This window comes from Petaurus breviceps, unplaced genomic scaffold (genome assembly GCF_028583685.1).
Source record: "Petaurus breviceps papuanus isolate PSGF00001 unplaced genomic scaffold, PetGlider_PUasm1.0 38, whole genome shotgun sequence".
NCBI lineage: Eukaryota > Metazoa > Chordata > Mammalia > Diprotodontia > Petauridae > Petaurus > Petaurus breviceps.
The window spans coordinates 18203898-18224299 of record NW_027186304.1 but is presented as its reverse complement, the minus strand read 5'-3'; the positions used below and the strand labels follow the sequence as shown (position 1 = coordinate 18224299).

The 20402-nt window shown below is 38.5% G+C and overlaps 1 protein-coding gene across 5 annotated transcripts in view; it reads left to right on the top strand.

Moving 5' to 3' along the window:
- The window catches only part of LDLRAD4 (low density lipoprotein receptor class A domain containing 4), a 617131-nt gene that overhangs the window by 578286 nt on the left and 18443 nt on the right, over positions 1-20402 (top strand). For all 5 annotated transcript variants that reach the window (XM_069099596.1, XM_069099598.1, XM_069099597.1 and 2 more), the window contains one exon: positions 2553-2707. In XM_069099596.1, coding sequence (XP_068955697.1) covers positions 2553-2707 — 155 coding nt within the window. The remainder of the gene's footprint in view (positions 1-2552; positions 2708-20402) is intronic.

Genomic DNA, 20402 nt, shown 5'->3' with positions numbered 1-20402 from the left:
GATAGATAGATAGATAGATAGATAGATAGATAGATAGATAGATAGATAGATAGATAGATAGATAGATAAATAGTCAAATTTACAGATGACTCAGAGCTTAGTGGGATAGCTAACACATAGGATCTTGACAGACTGGAACTTTGGGTTAAATCTAGCAAGATGAAATTCAGTAGAGATAACTATAGAGTCTTATAGGGTACAAAAAAAATCAGCTTTACAAGTTTAATATAAGGGTGGCATACTTAGTAGTTATTAAGAATAAGATCTGGACATTTTAGCTAAGAGTAAAACAATGTAATATTGTAGCCAAAAAGTTCATGTGTTGTTAGATTGTATTCAGAGAGGTAATGGCCTTTAAAAATACAGACACAAGGGGTCTTGTGTGGTGCAGTGAATAGAGCACTGGCCCTGCAGTTAGGAGGACATGAGTTCAAATGCGGCCTGAGACACTTGGCACATTTACTAGCCATATGACTCTGGGCAAGTCACTTAACCCCAGTTGCCCTCCAAAAATCAAAAACAAAATTACATGTTAATTCTGTCGCATATTTAAAAGGAATAACAAGTTATACATAGTAGATTTGCAGTTTCATGTGAAATCAACTTTTTATTATATTATGTTATGCACAAAATAAAAATTTAAAAAGGAAATATATGTGTTTGTATATATGTGTGTGTGTGTGTGTGTGTGTGTGTGTGTGTGTGTGTGTGTGTGTGTAAAATTCAGAAGTGTCCAGGAAAGGGCAACCAAGATGGTGAAGTCCGGATTGTATAAGAATGGGCTGAAACAACTGGGTCTATTTAGTACGGAGAAAAGGAGACTTGGGGGTGACATGTTACCTATCAGTCAGGTATTTGAAGGGTTATTGTGGAAAAGGGATTAGATTGGTTTTATCTGACCCCAAAGGGCAGACCACGAAGCAACTGATAGAAGTTGCCAGAATTCAATTTAAGCTTGAGGTTGGGAAAACTTTGTAACAATTAAAGCTATCCCGAAGTGGGATGGGCTTCCTGGAAAAGCAATTGGTTTTCCCTCCTTGGAGGTCTTTAAGCAGAGGCTGAATGAAGTTATCAAGCACTTGTTAAGATTGCAAGGAGTGATTAAAAAAAAAACTAGATACATAAAAGGTGTGTTTGTGTGTGTGTGTGTGTGTGTGTGTGTGTGTGTGTGTGTGTGGAGAAGGCCCTAGCAACTAGAGTACTGGGAAAGGCCTCTTGAAGAAAATGGCATCTGAGCTGAGTCTTGAAAAAGCCAGAGAAACCAGGAGGCAGAAGCTGGGAGGAGAGCATGCCAGGTGTGAGGGGGAAGCCAATGCAAAGGCAGTGCAGTGGAAAATGGAATGTCATGGGTGTGAAATAGCCAGCAAGCAGGTGTAGCTGGATCAGAGAGTTTATGGTAGGGAGTCAAGTATAAGAAGACTGGAAAACTAGGAAGGCACTTCTTGTCATATGTTATAGTAGGAATTCCTTTCACGAATGGATGGGACCAAAGGGCTACTGAGGGTCCTTCCAACTCTCAAAATTCTGTGATTCTGGGTAATTTAGTAGGTGCTTAATAAATGCTTTTTGACTGATTGGTCAAGAGACACAGGGAGCATGGTGATATTATTTAATATGACAAAGGAAGAAGGAGTCCGAGGAACACAGCAAGAAGTGGTGTCTAACTGGGACAAGCTTCAGCCTTTGGAGTTTGGACAATTTAATCTTCTTGTACCTTGATTTTTCCTTTTGGAAATTGGGCTGATCATCATGTCTCACCTCACAGAGGGCTTATGAATGAGCTTGAATCAATTATTATAAAGGTTCCTTTCCCTTCCCCCCTCGAATAATAAACATTATTAGTATGGTTAGTAAAAATAAATGCATTTAGTAGACTACCAGAGATCACTTAGCAATGGGCTTCTTGTAGGGCAGGGTTGTTAGTTTGGCGGTCTACAGTCTTTCAAGGATGGGTTTCATACCCTCAGATAGATTTTAGAAGTGTCTGTGAACATGGATAGGGAAAAAAATACATCATTATTTTCAGGAACCTTACTGATATTTAGCATTTCCTTCAATTATGAATTTTTTAAAAAGTTATTCTGAGAAGGGATCTATAGACTATACCTGACTGCCAAAAGGGGAGTCCATGAAACAAAAAAGGTTAAGAACTCTCTAAGGTCTCTCTCTCTGTCTAGAAATGCAATGTACTATTAACAACAATTCCTATTTGTATGGCACTTAAAATTCTACAAAGTGCTTCCTTCACAGCAATCCCATGAAGTTAGTAGTATGAGTATTATTATCCCCATTTTATAGATGAAGAAACTGAGATGTGAAGAGGTTAAATGGTTTTTCTGTGGTCATAACTAGTAAATAATTGAGCCAAGATTCTGAGCCAAGTTCAAGGCATCACCATGCTGCTTCTCGTATTGAGACATAGAATCTAGTAGGGAGTAATGGCCTTGTAGTCTGTGTCTGGGTGAATCTGAAGAAGGGGGACATGTTTAAGATAGCTCTGGGAGGGAAAAAGAGAACTTTGTTAAAGGGTTCCTATTTTTTCTCTTTCTCAGCTGAACTGGAGTTTGTCCAGATCATCATCATCATTGTTGTGATCACGGTGATGGTCGTGGTGATCATTTGCTTGTTGAATCACTACAAGCTCTCAACACGATCCTTCATCAATCGGCAGAGTCAAAACAGGAGGCAAGAAGACACTTTGCAGCCGGTAAGTCCAAGCTTCTGGATCCTTTTTAATCATATATGCAGTGTGTTTAGAGAGCTGTTTTATGACTTCAGAATAGTAAAGTATCGATTTCAGGGGGCCATCCAACTTCAGTGTTCTATGTTTGTTACACTTTGGTTATCTATAGTCTGTTTTGTTGTTATATTCAGTTCTATGGTGTTCCCAAAGAATAAATATAAGGTTTGTTTGATGAAAATAAGGATGTTGAGATTGGATGAGATATTGAAAGTGGAAACTCCCTTCCCTCCCTGATTTCTGTGATTCTGTCACAGTAGATATGTCTAAAATGGTAATGTTTGGATTAGTAAAGCCCAAGTATTTCGAGCAATAACATAAGGACATTTATTTCAAGGATGAAGCTAGAATTGGAGACAAAAGCCAAGGGTGCCTGCCTCAGGCAGGGTGTTTCGTAGAGAGCCTAACGGAACGTGAAAGAGCAGACCATAACCAATGTCAACAAGTTCCTCTTTTGAGTTTCCAGTTGCCTGCTATCCTATAGCACATGGAGCATTCACCTTCTGTTCCACATCACACTGTTAGAATGATGAAGGATCAAAAAGTAATAATAATAAAGCACTTTATAAACAGGTGGTTTTTTTAAAAGTCTATAGACAATCTTTGAAATAAGCAGTCATCACTTTGCCAAACAGTGATAAAGACTGATATTCTTGGGTTTTTCAAATGTAACCCAAAGTAGCTGACCTTTGAGCCTTTGATAGGACTAAGATCTAAGAGTGGAATCAAAAGGAACTCCATATGGGCAACATCCACAAGAACTTAATGAACAGTATGTCAACAAAGAAGCATCAAATGGCCGAATCATATGGATTTGTCTGTGGAAACAGAGGGTTTTGAGATGTCAGGTCAGCTCATTGTCATGAGAAATTACAAAATTACTTAATTACAATTAAGTAATTACAATTACTTAAAGAGCCTAGATTTAGTGATCAATGTTTATAATGCAAGGGAACAGGGCCCACTATATAGTAAGGACATCATTACAGTAAAAATATAATTCCTACTGAATACTTAGCAAGACATGACTTGGTGGTAAGAATAGTACATAAGATGTTTGCTGTATTTTATATAGTATTTTAATGTTTTCAGAGTGTTTTACATATATTACTCTTGAGCATCACAAATTCCTTTGAGTTAGGTACTATTATGCCCATTTTACAGATAAGAAAACTGAGGCCTAAAGAAAATAACCATTAGGGACATATGATAGGTGTCTTCAGATATTTGAAGGATGTTCATATAATAGTGAATAAGTATAGATTTATTCTTTGTGGCCTGAAGGATACAAGTAGTGTCAATGATTCCAAGTTTTAGAGAGGAACAATAAAACAAAACTTGGTAAAAAGTTAGAATTACCCAAAATAGAGAAAGACCACTTTTGTAAGGAACCAGTTTCCCTGTCACATAACCATTAAAGCAGAATAAATGTCCATTTAGTACTGATATCTTAGAGCGGATTCATTCATCATGCAAAGAGTTGAGCTCTTTGATCAACAAGGTCCCTTCCAGCTCTTAAGACAAAGCAGTTTTTGACCTGCATGTGTTTACATTCTACTTTACCTGTGAATTTTGACTCCTACTTCCATCTTACAGCTTGTCATGGGAAAATTAGGGGAGGATCATCGTGGTTCATCTATCTGTATTCTACATTATGCAAAGAATGATTATGAAAACTCTTATTTCATGTAGTATTAGTACAAGAGTCTTAAAAGTTCATTTCTATTCCAAGCTTCTTTACCTGTCATGGAGGAACAGCTCTGAGATGTTCTTCATGAAAACAAATGGATAGTTTTTAAAAGCCCCTATCTAGAGAGACATCTCATAGTCTCACTTAGATTTCTCCTACTTCCTTCTCTGACACAACTGACACCCAGGAAATCTGACTGCTCTGGACTTTGTTGTGGGTAAAACATTATCAGAATGATGGCTTTTCATTTGAAGTAACATCATGTTGTGTATGTAGACATCTACTTGGACTTTTTCATCAGGAAAACCTGGATTCAAATCCCATCTCAGACATTTACTACCCATGTGACCTTGGACAAGTCACTTACCCTCACTGTGCTTAGTTTCCTCATATGTGAAATAAAAGAATTATACTCAAAGACTTTTAAGATTCCAACTCTAAATCTCTGCTCCTATGATCTTAAAGGTATTTTGTGGTCTCTGAAAGACCATATAAATGCAAACTATTATAATTTTCCCTCCATCGAAGTCTTCTTCCCATGTCTTTCCATATCCCTGGGTTCTCAAAGGTTGTACACTTGTACAAGAACAAACTTTGATACATCCTACCAACCCAGAGAGCCTTGATAGAGAAGTCCAATGACAGACATTGTCATCGACAGACCTGTCTCAGTATAATCAGATGGTTTTATTTTTCTGTCATGAAAGGAGACGGTAGAGGGTATGCATTGTAGAGCTCCTCCCAGATCTTCCATTTAAGGAGGAAATCCAAGGCAGCCATCTCATAATTCCCCACACAGAACTTCATCATGCCCCTGGTCAGATGCCCTTCTCCCTCCCGCCTGAGCCCCCAGCCCCCACCCTCCTGCCCGCCCTTTCCAGCTTCTTTTTAATCTATTTACTCTCCCAGTTAGATTGTAAGCTGTTTGAGGATAGGGATTGTCTTTTGCCTCTCTTTGTATTACCAGTGCTTAGCACAGTTACTGGCACATAGTAGGCACTTCTTAAATGTTTATATTGCTTAACTGAAAACTAATAGGCAAAACCTACACAGATTGTATTCTGCCCTGGTGAAGGGAGTATCCATACCAATGAAAAATAATGTGTCTTTGAATTATCGAAGGATAATATTATTTTTTTTGCTTTGTTATTATAGGAAACCATAATAAATGTTATTATAGAAAACCATAAGTTCTTTGTCATAATCATCAACAATTATTGAGTATCTGCAGATTAAAAGCACCGAACAGAGTGCTATCAGGCTCTGGCAAGTTTGGTTGGAGTTCAGTGGTTCTCAGACTTTTGGGTTTCAGGACCCCTATACACTCTTTAAAATTATTGACGACCCCCAAGAACTTTTGTTTATGTGAGTTATGTGTATTGACATTTACCATCTTAGAAATTAAACTGATACATTTAAAAGTATTTATTAATTCATTTTAAATAACCATAATAAATCCATTATATGTGAACATATTTTATGAGAAAGGTACAAAAAAATAATGAAAAGAATGACATTGTTTTACATAGTTTTGCAAATCTAATGACTAGCTTTATAAAGATAGCTAGAAGGGACAGCCAGGTGGTTCAGCAAGTAAGAGCACCGGTTCCAGTGTCAGGATTGACTTGGGGATCAAATCCGGGCTCAGATACTCAGCACCACACCCAGAAATAACTGGCCGTGTAACCTTGAGCAAGTTACTTAACCCCGATTGCTTTAAAAAAAAAAAAGATAGCTAGAGTCTCATATCTGATTCTACATTCAGTCTGTTGCAATGTTATTTTGGTTGAAAAAAATCCAGCCTCACACATAATGTAGTTGGAAAAAGGAGGAGTATTTTAATAAATAGTCTTAATATTATTATGAAAAGATTGTTTTGACCTTGTAAACCCCCTTAAATGGTCTCAGAGACCCATAAGAGTCCATGGACCACACTTTGAGAATTACAGTATTGTGAAGAAATGAAATACACAAGCAAATCTTAAGTATATTCATACTAATGGAGAAGCTCAGTAGATGGATAATTTTTAAAAATGTTTTTACACTTACATATTGGTAACCTGGTTCTTTCAGAAATTAATTGTATTTCAGACAACACAATCATGTTATGGCGATCACTCCCAGAAATCGCACACAAAGTTTTATGTGACAACTTCCATGCTACCTTCCTGATCACATTTCTTCCCTACTTATGTTTGAGAAAAATCTTAGAAGTGATGTTTTTGCATACAAAATAATAGCCTAAATCGAATTATATATAGTTCACACCATCCCTGATTTTAGGAATGTATTTAAATATTTTAGTTTCAAAGGTTATCTTCTGAACCATATTCTGCATGGCAAGAAAAATCAATTAAGTAATGAATTTTGCCAAATAAGCCTTTAACATACCTCTAATTTGTTTGAAGACTGTATTTGCATAATTGTGTGAGAACATAGTGGCCTAGAGATGCAGGTTTTTCTGTAGTATCTGTGAGTATCCCAGGTCATAGAGTTAGAGTTGGAAGGAACCTTCAGGATTATATAGTCTGAGTCCCTCTTTTTACAGATGGAGAAACAGGACGTAAGAGGTAAAGTAATTTGACCAAGATTTAATAGTAAGTGTTAGAGCCAGGATATAGCTCTATGTCCTTTGACTCCAAAACATTTGACTTTTTCCATTGTCTCATATGTCACCATTGTCTTTTTTGAGTGACACCAAAGGCTGGCCCTGAGCTGGTGATTTCTCTCTGTCAGCAAAATTGAATACAGCTGGCCTCCAACTTAGGAATGGGTCATATTCCCAAAGTTTTTTCAAAACAATAACAAAAAATCTTCATTAGAAGTCATATTATAAATGGTTTTGAACATTCCCAGACTGAATCATAAAAGCCTATGTAGTTAGCAAGAATTTAAGTACCAACACAATTCTAGGCACTGGGGACAGAAAGGGAACATCCTAGTGAGGTAAACAAAAAAAGTATATATTATAAAGACAGACAAAATTAATACAAGGTGATTTAGGGAAGGACACACTAGCAGCTGGGAGAATCAAAAAAAGCATCATGTTGAGGTTGGTATTTGAGCTAGCTTGAAGGAGTCTTGGAATTCTAAAAAGTCCATGCAAAGTCATGGAGTGCCTGGTAGATGGAATGTTCTATAGGAGGTGCAGCAAGGCATTGGAAGGGAATACAAGGAATGAAATAAATAATAATAATAAAGATGAAAATGAAAGGCCCTGCCCTAAAGGAGCTTCTAGAGAGGAGTTGTATAGGCTGGATATAGGGAAATTGGACTGGAGAGTACATATTAGGGGAGTGGTATATAATAAAACTGGAAAGATAGGTAGGAATCAGATTGTAAAGAGCTTTAAATGCCAAATGTGAGGGCTTATCTTTGATCTAAAGGGCAATAGGGAGTCATGGAAGTTTATTGAATAGGGTTTATTAAATTAAAAAATGCTTTAGCTGATTTCTAAGTCCTAAGGGTGTTAGGCAATGAACTCCAAGGGGAAGGAGGATAAAACAAGCTAAGGCTTCCTTTTAGGGGCACATAAATTTCCCTAGACAAAGTTTTGAAGTAGGTAAAGGTGGTTTTTTAGTGGCCTTCCATTCTGTCTCTTGGCTCCTTCCTCACTTCCTGATACCCAGACTGTCTTAGCCCCCCCGGACACCTAGGACCTTAGGCTCAAGAAAGCCTAGAAAGGCCTAGGCACATTCATCCATTCATGCATTCAACATTTTTTAACAACAACTGTACTCTCCAGTCCAATTTCCCTATATCTAGCCTATACAACTCCTCTATAGAAGCTTTTTATAGGCAGAGAGTATTACAGCTAGATAGAAGCAGAAATGCTTTCACATCCAAGGTGACACCAGAACTGAGTCTTTAAAGGAAGCTAAGGATTCTAAGAAGTAGGGTCAGGAAAGAGTGAATTCCAGGCCTAAAAGAGAGAATGGGTAAAGATAGATGGTGTATCTTGAGTTGAAGTTTGGCCAAAATGCAAAATGTTTCATATTAAGGAATTAATATGTCATAAGGCAGGAAAGGTAGATTAAACTCAGATTGCAGAGGCCCTTAAATGTCAAGCTGAGGAGTTTGCATTTTGTCTGTCCATTGATATGTCCATGGTGACACTATATTCCCACAAGGTTTAGGATTAAAAGAGACCTTCTCTTATTGAGAAAAGTTATCTTTATTAGTATTTCCCCAGTGTTCACATCATGGTGTAGAGCCTCTACTTTTAGCATCATCTTCATAGTTTTCCCCAAACCAGCAATCTTGGATAAGGGTCAAATCTTATTAATGAGCATTCATTTTCTAATAACTGAATTTATCCCATGGTGATGATTCAGTTCAGTACTCAAATGTGCAATGTACAATGACAGTTTCACAAGGCTGCTTTGGCACCAAAAAACAAAAAACAAAAACCCAAATCTCCACACCTCCCCCCTCCCAATTCTAATGATTCCTTGACCCCAAATAGGATAATAACTACTTTAAAACATCTGGTCTGGCATATATGAATTGAGTTGAAAAAGTTTACTGTCAGTTATAGTTTAGGAAAAATAGAAAGGAAAAATCATTAGTGGATAGATATAAGTAGCCTTAATTTGACCCTGTGCTCTAAACAGCTTTATTCAACAACAACAAAAAATCCTAGATAAGCCTCAACAAAAGGCCTATGCTAATGGTCCTTCATGAAGCTCTGGGACCCCTCTCTGCTTACCACGTTCATTATATTGTTTTTCTTTTCCCTCTATCCAAGTCCCAACCAGTGATTCCAGGCTAAACCATGCCAGACGATTTATGAAGTCAGAGCAAAAATCATTTAGTTAAATCAGAATATAAAGTGAATAACTAGTTATTGAATCAATAATATTGATTATTATTGTGTAATATTACACAATTAAGCCCTTACTCTCCTCCCAACCTGGGAGGAGACTCAGGTCAAGTTGTTAGAGATTAGAATGTTCTCAATCTTTGCTTAGTTACTTCCCTTTCGTCATTGAGAAAGAAACAAAATAATATGAACCCATTTGGTACCTCTCAGAATCCCTTTACACAAATTGTCCATGCCCACTTACATCAGACTGACTCCTGCCATACCTGTCCACATTCACAGAAAGGTCTCAACATGGCTGCTATTTCTGGCTCTCTCATTCCCCTGCCTGCGTCTTCCAGCCATCACTACCTGCATTTTAGCATCCCCGTGAGACTCTTGTAGCCTCTTTTAAACTACACATGCTGAAAGCAGTCCTACTCCATCTGGGTGTGCCCTGGATAATGTTGCCATGCTTTTTGCACAGCCTTCTTGGAAATGTAGTACAAAGATTTTCCACCAGTTATTATGGCTCTTTTTTACCCCAAACCTCATAGGAAAATGGAAACCATCCATCCATATGGAACTCCTACATACCCTAGCGGCAATAGGGATCCCACGAAAGCTGTGGAGATCACCAAGGCAGAGTATATAGAGAGTATGTTCCATGTTTTGGTTTTACTTGACTCCCCTCCTGCCCTCTTCACCCTTTGCTTCTCTTGCCATTTAAAATTCCCATTAAGTCAGCTATTAAGAAAGCATTCTGACTAAGCTATTAAGATTCCAAAGCTTCATTCTCCCAGAGCTGTGTGCATTTTTAAAAGAGGATTTTTGTTTACTTCTAGGGGCAGACTGGTCTAGTTGAAGGAGCACTGATTTGGAAAATATGATCTGGGTCGGAGACCTAACTCTGCTGCTCACTAACTTTGTAGTTCTAAACATAGCCATTTATGCTCTCTGAATCTCAGTTTCCTCATCTGTAAAATAGGGATTATGATAATTGTGTTTCACAAGGTTGTTATGGAGAACATACTCAGTTCAATTCAACAAACAACTATTAACAAATAAAGTTGTGTAGGTATAATGAAACCATTTCTGCCCCAGAGGAGCTCAAGTTGTACTACTAGGGACATTAATGATAATGATGATAGTTAATTATTAGATTAATGTGTATTTGTTAGAACTAAAGTATAGTGCAGGAAAGAAGGAACCTGGATTTGAAGTAAAGAGATACTTGGGTTTAAATGCTTTCTGCCTCTGATCTTGGGGTAAGTCACCTTATCTCTCTCAGCCTCAGTGTACTTATATGTAAAATGGAGATAATTATACCTGTAGTCCCTACTTCTGAAGGTAGTTGCAAGGCTCAAATGAGATAAAAGTGTATAAAGTACTTTACAGACCTTTAAAATATTAACTATTATAAAAATATCTCAGCAATGCAATAGAAAGCTATATTTGGCAGGGAGGTGCCAGCATGTGGTCAAGCCAACCTGCCTGTAAGTCTGTCCGTGAGGTCAGACTCCCCAAAGCTGCTTCTACCTATTGACCATTTCCTCCCTTCCTCTCCTTTTAAATGTGCAGATTCTCTAAAAACTGTAATAGTTTCTCTGCAAGTCCATCCCATGAACTTTATTTTGGCTGGCTCCAAGGCCGTCAGTAGGGCACAGAAGTCATCTGCGGCCATTCATCAGTATGAGTCATTTGAAAGTTCAAAGGATTACAGTGTATCAGAAAATCTGAGCAATGAGGCACAATGGGAATCCTTTATCTTCTCTAACATCATAATAGTTAGCAATGATATAGCATTTTAAGGTTTACAAAACATTTTATAAATATTACCTCAGTTTACCCACACAACAACCCTGGGAGTTAGGTACTGTTATTATTCCCATTTTATAGAAGAAGAAACGGAGGTAAGCAGAGATTAAGTGACTGCCCAGAGTCATGTGGCTAAGGAAGTGTCTGAGACCAGATCTGAACTCGGGTCTTCCTGGTTCCAGAGCCAATGCCCTTACCGCTGTGCCATCTCGGTGCCATCTCAGTGCCATCTAGGTGCCTTCTGACATTGTTTCCTATTACTTCTGTTATTGTTTGTCCTTCATTCTAGAAGAGGACCGATGACATCAGGAAGGTGATGTCATGACTTGCAAGTGAGCTGGGTTTAAGTGAGAGAAGGCTGTGCAAAGTCACCAGGCTCACTTTTTCCTTCAGAGCCATCTAGGTCCAATGGCAAGATATAGATTTGGATGACTGGAAATGGCCCCAGATGCATTGGGACAAGGTCTTTTTAAACTAAGGTCTTTCCCAGGTCTCAGTTTGTCTACTAATGCCTTGAATAAGAGATATGAAGACACCACAGAGCAGTGCCAAACCTATCCATGATTTCCCTCTTCCATTTCTCTTTGAGTAGGCTGGTAACTTGTGACTCCCCTATTTTGGGTGACTAAAGAAAACTGGGTAGGCAAGTGACTAAGATTCCATTAAGGGTTTTTTTTTTAATTTTGAGAAGCCAGAACTTGATGGTGATTTGCTTTCATAAGGCTCCTTCATGGTGTTGGAAGAGCTAATGAAATAGAGTTTCTCCATTTCTAAGACAGCAAAGGTGCTCACTGAGCAATCAGCAAATGAATATGCTTTTGCTATTGGATGTTGACTTTTCTCTTGCCCTGGTCTGTACTAATCCTAGGCTTTCCCTTACAGAGACTCCCAAAGTAGATGATATTCTCTCAGGGAGGTGCTTAGAAACATGGTGGGGGGGCGGCTAGGTGCTGCAGTGAATAGAGCACTGGCCCTGGAGTCAGGAGGACCTGGGTTCAAGTGTGGCCTCAGACACTTAACACACAAAAACACGAGCCGTGTGACCTTGGGCAAATCGCTTAACCCCAATTGCCCTCCAAAAAAAAAAAACAAAAACAAAAACAAAATTAAGGGAGTAGTAAAAGCATAAAGAAAGAAGAGAAAAAAATTTTGAAAACCTGGTTTATACATGCTTCATCTGTTGTGTAACAGAGATGATTCGTAGTGATTATATTATTTTGCAAATAAACACACAAAATGCAAGTTATAACCTATCAATGGTCAAATCCACAGTCAGGTCTTACCAAGCACGCGTTGGTAAGTGAGAATGTTGAGACTTGTGAGGAAGTCCAGCAGGCATTGGCAGGAATATGTGCATGCAATGACTATTCTACAATATGATATGGTTACATGACAATATTGCATCATCAAAATTCCAATGCAGGAAAAAACCTACAAATTTACAATATATTATTAAATTTAAGATATCATTTAAAATATATATTTTTTGAAATGACACATTTTTAAAAAAAACATTAAAGGGTTAAATAAAGCAGATTTTTGAGGGGGCATTGAGTAATTTTTAAGGGGGTGTTAGGCCAAATAAGTTTGGGAACCTTTGCCTTATACCAAGCCAGGACTAGACTGAAACATTGACAACTAATCTTAGAACTTGTGATTGAAATATTGTGAGTATGTGGTGCCCCCTGCTGAGCAAACTGGGGAAGTGGAATGTTACTGATGGAAACAGCTTCACTTTTCTTCTCAAATAGAACAGGTCTACACAGCCCCATTCCGGTTCAGAACTCTTTCTTGAACTTGTTTACGGAACCAGTTCTGGGACCATCTCCAAACGTCCTGATCGATCTCTTTCCACTGGACCCAGATGGCTTTGGAGGAGAAAGTGAGGCTGGTGACTTTGCCCAACCCTGCCTCACTTAAATCCAATTCACTTGCAAATTATGGCATCCGCTTCCTGATGTCATGGTCCTGCTTGAAAATTAAGGACAAACAGCAACAGCAATATGGAGCCAGTGATGCTGCCAGGAGAAGCTATGAAAGATGAGCCCCAAGTAGCACCACCTACTGTTTACGACTGACTTGGGTAACAGGAGGGTACCTGTCATCTTGCTCTTCAGTCATGCAATTTGACACTGTTAGTTGTGACTCCCAGGCTGTCACTGAGAAGTCAACAGCAAGAATTTACATTTAGGGAAATATAAATTCTAAAAAGCATTCTTTTAGAAGAAGTTAGAGGAATAGAAGAAGTATGTGGCTAAAAGGACTTAGGCCATTCGAGAGGGAGAAAATCAAGCAGCAAGATATAATGGATCAAGGTTCAAAGCTGGGAAGGAGCTGAGAAGCCATCTGTACAACCATGTCAGCTTACAGCTGGGAAAACCAAGTTCCAAGGTAGTGAAGTAACTTGCATAAAGCCACACTGCAGTAAGAAGTGAAGTCTGGATTTAAATGCAGGGCTTCTGTCTCCCAATCCACTACACTTTCTATAGTACCACTCAAGATGATCTGTATTCCAATTCTCCTTCAGATACTTAGTACCTGGAGATGAGTCACATCTAACCTCTCTAAGCTTTGGTTTCCTCATCTATGAAACAAGGGAACTGGACCAGTGGTCTTTAAGATGCCTGCCAGCTATAAATTTATTTATTAATTCTATGATCCTATACCACTGGTCCAATATTGACTTCTGTGAGGTTTTTACCCATGAGAAACAAGAAAAAGAAGATTGGAGTGAGGAAAATCACATCTGTAGAGCATGAAAATAGCTGTATCTACATTTGTTCTTGAAAAGACACATTTCTAAAGATAGGGGAGATGTGGATTAACTTCTGAGGTTTTCACATTTGTTCCTTTCTCTTCTTTCTCCCATGGGTTTTTGTCCCTTCTTCCGCCCAGTGTTAAGATGGAGGTTGGAAGAGCTCTGTGCACTGTCTCTGCCCCCAGGCCCATCTCTAGCAGTGGTAATCCCTTTCCAGAATGCCATAGGAGGGATATAGCAGTGAAGGCACAGGCTGTGATTGGACCAACATCCCTGCTTCCAAACTCAGCAGGAGGCCAAGCTGCTAGAGCCAGTCAACTTTCATTAGTGCGTACATTGATAATGCCCGTCTGGTACTCTGAGATACAGTTCCAGGAAAGCCCTATGAGGAGAATATTGTACTGTCTCTGAATTTAGTGGGGAGAAAAAACATTTCTGGATGAAAGTGAAAAATAGCAATCCAGGGCTAAATTAAATTAGAAGAAAAATAAATTTTTAATGCTGAACAGCAATGGATGGCTCAGTGATGTAGCTATTGGTGCATTGGTTCTTTCATTAAGTTCTCTTTGTTTTCCAGTGCATTAATTTCTTAAATTCCTGAACTTTGAGGCTGTCCAGCTTTCTCTTTATTGCTTTGTATCCTCAAGGAGTTATTCTTACCTCACTTCCAATAACAGACTTGAATATTCCAGTCTTAATCCTGGGAGATCTATGCATTCCTGACTGGAGTGTTTCATGCCTGAGCTGTAATGAGTGTGATGCATGGCATGATAAACCTTCCTTTTTATTCTATCATCCCACCCCAACCTGGGCCCCTGGCTCTCAAGCAGGTAGCCCAGTGGTGCAGGGACAGAAGTGAAAGAGGAGGTGACTTGGACTTAGTGACTGGAGAAGGAAGGTGGTCTAATGGGAGGGTTGAGTATAAGAGCACAGAACTAGAGCTTTGCCATATGCAAGTAGCCCCCTCAACCCTTTCATCTTCAGGAGTTACCACAGTGGTCAAATACCCAGCACAACGCCATGTCATACTGCCAGTGATGAAAAAGGAAGCAGGGCAGAATGCAAGGTACAGGTTGTGTGTTTTCTTCACAAAGGATGAGAAGGTTATCCTTTACCTATGAGAAATAATTGACGATGATGGATGAATCCAGTGATGATTAACAATCACAGTAATAGCCATTAATAAGATTATTTTGTTGTTTGTTGTTTTCCAGTCATGTCTAATTTTTCATGACCCCATTTGGGGTTTTCTTGGCAAAGATACTGTAGTGGTTTGCCATTTCCTTTTCCCAAGTTATTTTTATGGATGAGAAAACTGAGGCAAACATGATTAAGTGACTTGCCCAGGGTCACACAGCTAATGAGTGTCTGAGGACAAATTTGAACTCAGGTCTTCCTTACTCCAGACCCAGCACTCTATCCACTGTGTCACTTAGCTCCCCTAACTAAATATTATTATATGTTAGATGATACCACATCTTTGTACAGTGCTTTGCTATTCAGACCATTTTCACATACATTATCTAATTGGATCTTCATGGCAATCCTGTGAGACAGATGACGAAGGCACTAGCATCCTCATTTTACAAATGGGGAAATGTGCTCAGAAAGATGAATTGACTTGCCCAAAGTCATTGTTCAGTCATTTCAGTTGTGCCTGACTCCTTGTGACTTTATTTGTTGTTTTCTTAGCAAAGATCCTGGAGTTGGCTTGCCATTTCCTTCTCCAGCTCATTGTACAGATAAACTAAAACAAACAGTGACTTGCTTGGAGTCACATAGTTTACTAAGTGTCTGAGCCTGGATTTGAATTCAGGAAGATGAGTTTTCCTGATTCCAAGCCCAGCACTCTATCCATTGTTCCACCTAGTTGACTTACCCAGGGTGACGCAGTCTATAAATTATGATCCTAGATCTCAGACCACTTTGTATTTCAAGTTCAGGGTTCTTTGATGGTATAAAATAAGATAATAATTGTAAAGTACTTAACACAGTGAGAGGCATATAGTGAATGCTTTATAAATTATGCTATTATTATATTAATATAACATTGTATATTAAATTAATTAATAAATTAATATAACATTATATTAATATTATAATGATAAGGTGGTAGCCTTATGAGAACAAACCATGCACTTACATTCTAATTTGAATCAGTTATTTCTATATGTCTTCTCCACACAACCAAATTATAAACTCCTTGAAGGCAGGGGCTATGTCCTTCTTCATCTTTGTATCTCTAGAGTAGGGGTTCTTAGCCAGGGTCAACAAACTCTTTTTTATATTTTGGTAACTATTTCAGCACAATTGATTTCCACTGTAATCCTATATTTCTTATTTTATTTTATTTTTTAAATTATTCTGAGAAAGGGTCCATATACTTCACTAAATTGGGCCCATCACACAGAAAGGGTTAAAGACTTCTGCCTTAAAATCCCCCGTGATGCCTTGAATAAGATAGGCATTTGATAATTCTTTGCTGAATTACAAATACAGTCTTTTCAAACAAATTGAAGAGAAGATATGATACTCTCAAGAAGTTTAAGTAGATTAATACACGTGCTATTGGGCATTTTCTATTGGTTGGAAACAGAAGGCATTTCATTCATGCATTTGGATAAGGGACTAACTTATTATGCCTCTTTTTCATAGTGCCCATTGTGATCCAAGGATATATATTAGCAGAGAAATGGAAGCATCTCATGGTTTAATGGAAAGGATGTGTATTTAGGAGTTAAGATCTGGAACTTAGTCCTGGCTCTATCACTAACTAGTCATGTGACTTTGAAGACATAAAGTTTGTGCCTTTGTTTCCCAGTCTACAAGTTGGGAATAATTATGCTTATCCTACTTCTCTCACTGGATTGTCCTGAGACTTAGTCAATCAATCAATCAATAAACATTTATTAAGTGTCTATTATCTGCCAGGCACAGTGCCAGATGCTGGGGTACAGTTTCAAAGAATGGAAAAATCTCTATTCTCATTGAGTTTATTTTCTAAATGAGATAATAGATGTGCAAGTGCTAGGAAATGTATAAATCTCAATAAAATACTAAGTACTATTGTTTTTAGTCTTGATACATAATTATGATCCATGATATTATTGGGATACTGAAGAAACAAGGGTGTAACTTCCAAATTAAGGTTTTTAGCACAGTTCTCTTCACATTGTAAGTGCGTAGTAAATGGCTTTTAAAAAATGTATGCATTCATTCAATCAGGGGAAATTCATACCTAAAGTTCAGTGAAAGCACTGTGCTAGGGGGCTATATGCCCTTCCCTTGTGAAGGAAGATTTCTGCTTTAGTGGAATTTGAAGCTTTAGTCACATGACCTGAGATGGGTTAAGTAGATCATTTCCAAAACTATTGGTTATCTCTATTCATCCAGCTGGATTACTTCATTATTTCATGAGCCACTGAAGTTGCATCCCCAGGAGCCATGTGCAGAAATATATCCATGCCAGCTGCCCTTAATTTACTTAACTACAAACATTAAGCACAGATTTTTACTTAATCATATGCAAGTTGTCTCTCTCTCCAGTTGGGCAAGAGGCTTGCATGTAATCAGGGCCATCCAGCAAATCTCCATCTTCTAAATGGGATATCCACAAAGGATTAGGGCCTAATTGAAGCACTTGGAGAGGCATAATTTTAACTCAATGTCTCCCTTTGAATGACAGAGATGGGGGGTTAAGTGCTCAGATTGTTTAACTGAAGTGAGTTTCCTTTTTTATTCTCTCCAGAGTTTCATCTGAATGGTAGGTAGGTAAGGGACCATTGAATATATAGTGTTAAATGACTAATTGATTAACATGTTTATCAGAATTGCTTATCAAAATTAATTGTTCCCTTTAAAGTAGACAGACCAGGAAGAATATCACTGCCTTTTCTCAAAATAGTTTTGGAACTCATCTTTTGAAATTGCCATCAGAATCTTTTCTTTTGGCTCTTTTGTTTGCAAAAATTGGTTGTAAATCTCCGTTCTTGGGAGGTAAATTTGATTATTGGAAACATCCAAAAATCACTCAGGGTTCACTGTAGTTGACTCAAAAATAATTTTTCAGCAGTAAAAGGATGGTTTGAAGGAACTGAGGACATATAGCCTGAAGAAAAGGAGACCAGGGAAAAGAGGAGGAGGAGCTTTGTGCGATGGACCTACACCTAGGTCAAAGGACCTGAGTTAGACTCCTGGATCTAATGTGTCGCCTGTGTGACTTTGAGCAAGTCACTTAACATCCCAACTTTAGTTTCTTCATCTGTAAAATAAGGAAGTTGAACCATGTGACCTCTAAGGTCTTCTCCAGCTCTAGATGGTTCTAGATCTGTAATCCTATGAGCATAATAATTTAATCTGATATGATCACCACTTTTAAAGAGTTGAAGGTTTGTGCTACTGAAAATAGTTGTTGTTTACTCCTTCAGTTATGTTCAGCCCTTTGTGACCTCATGGGCTATTATGTAGCACATCAGGCCCTTCTATCCTCCACTATCTCTTAAAGTCTGTCCAAATTCATATTTATTGTTTCCATGACACTATGTATCCATTTCATCTTCTGCTGTCCCCTTTTACCTTCAATCTTTTCCAACATCAGGAGCTTTTCCAGTAAGTCCCATCTTCTCATTATGTGACCAGAGTATTTAAGCTTCAGCTTCAGTATCTGACCTTCCAACAAATAACTTGAATTAATTTCTTTTGTTTTTTTTAATTTAATTTCCCTTCTGTCCAAAGGATTCTCAAAGGTCTTCTACAGCACAATTTGAAAGCATTGATTCTGAGGCATTCAGCTTTCCTTATAGTCCCAACTCTCACAGCCACACATTGCTACTGGAAAAAACATAGCTTTGACTATATGCACCTTTGTCCTCAAGGTGGTGTCTCCGCTTTTTAGTATGCTGCCCTGATTTGCCATAGCTTTCTTTCCAAGGAGCAAGTGTCTTTTAATTTCATGGCTGCAGTCACCATCTGCAGTGATCTTTGAGCCCAAGAATGTAAAATCTGACACTGCTTCCATTTCTTCTCCCTCTGTTTGCCAGGAAGTGATGGGCCAGTTGCCAAGATCTTAGTTTTTTGGATGTTAAGCTTCAAGCCAGCTTTTACACTCTCCTCTTTCACTCTCATCAAGAGGCTTTTAAATTCCTCTTTACTTTCTGCCATCACAGTGGTATCGTCTGCGTGTCTGAGATTGCTGATATTTCTCCCATCAACCTTAATTCCAGTTTTGATTCATCCAGCCTGGCATTTTGCATGATGTACTCTACATATAAGTTAAATAAATAAGGTGACAATATACAGCCTTGTTCTGTTCCTTTTGCAATCTTAAACCAGTCGGCTATTCCATTTTCAGTTCTAACTATTGCTTCTTGGCCCAAGTACAGGTTCCTCAGTAGACAAGTAAGATGATCTGGTACTCCCATCTCTTTGAGGACTTGCCACATTTTGTTGTAATCCACACAATCAGAGTCTTTAGTGTAGTCAGTGAAGCAGAAGTAGATGGTTTATTGTTTGTTGTTTTTTTCTGGAACTCCTGTACTTTATCCGTAATCCAACAAATGTTGGCAATTTGGTCTCTAGTTCCTTTGCCTCTTTGAAAAAGGGTGAGAAAAGGAATACTAGGTTATAATCTCAAAAATGACCAAATGCTATCTGTTCAAATCCAAGACCAACCATTCAGCATCACAATAATACAAATCTATATTCTAACCACGGACACCAAAGAAGCCAAAGTCGATCAGCTCTTTGAAGATCTATGACATTTTGTAGAAATAACATAAAAAAAGATGTCACATTTATCATAAGGAACTGGGATGTTAAAGTAGGAAATCAAAAGATAATTGGAATAGCAGGCAAGTTTGGCCTTAAGAGTACAAAATGAGGGTGGCCAGGTAGCACAGCGAGTAAGAGCACCGGCTCCAGGGTTGAGAAGACCTGGAGATCGAATCCCGGGCTCAGACACTTAGCACCCACCCAGAAACACCTGGCCGTGTAACCTTGAGCAAGTTACTTACCCCCGATTGCTTTTTAGAAAAAAGAAAAAGAGTACAAAATGAAACCTGAAAAGAGAGATTGGATTAAATTACGTCTACTTGGCCCAGGCCAGCTAGGTGGCACAATGGATAGTGTGTCAAGCCTGGAATCATAAAGACTCATCTTCCTAAATTCAGATATGACCTCAGGCACTTACTAGCTTTGTGACCCTGGGTAAGTCACTTAATCATATTTGCCTCAGTTTCCTCATCTGCAAAATGGGCTGGAGAAGGAAATGGCAAACCACTCCAGTAACTTTGCTAAGAAAACCCCAAATGGAGTCACAAAGAGTTGGACACAACTGAAAATGACTCAACAACAGCAACACTTTACCAAGAAGGGCACCCCTATGACAAAGGATAGAAGTGGTAGGGAGGCATATTCCAGCTTGATATGAAGCTGAAAGATTGATTAAGAAAGAGCTTGATAATAAAGCCTTCAGTAGACTGAAGTAGGCCTCCCAGTCATTTCCACCCTTTGTTCCGGTTTTGCTCTCCGGAGCCAAGCAGAATCCATATACATACACACACACACACACACACACACACACACACACACACACACA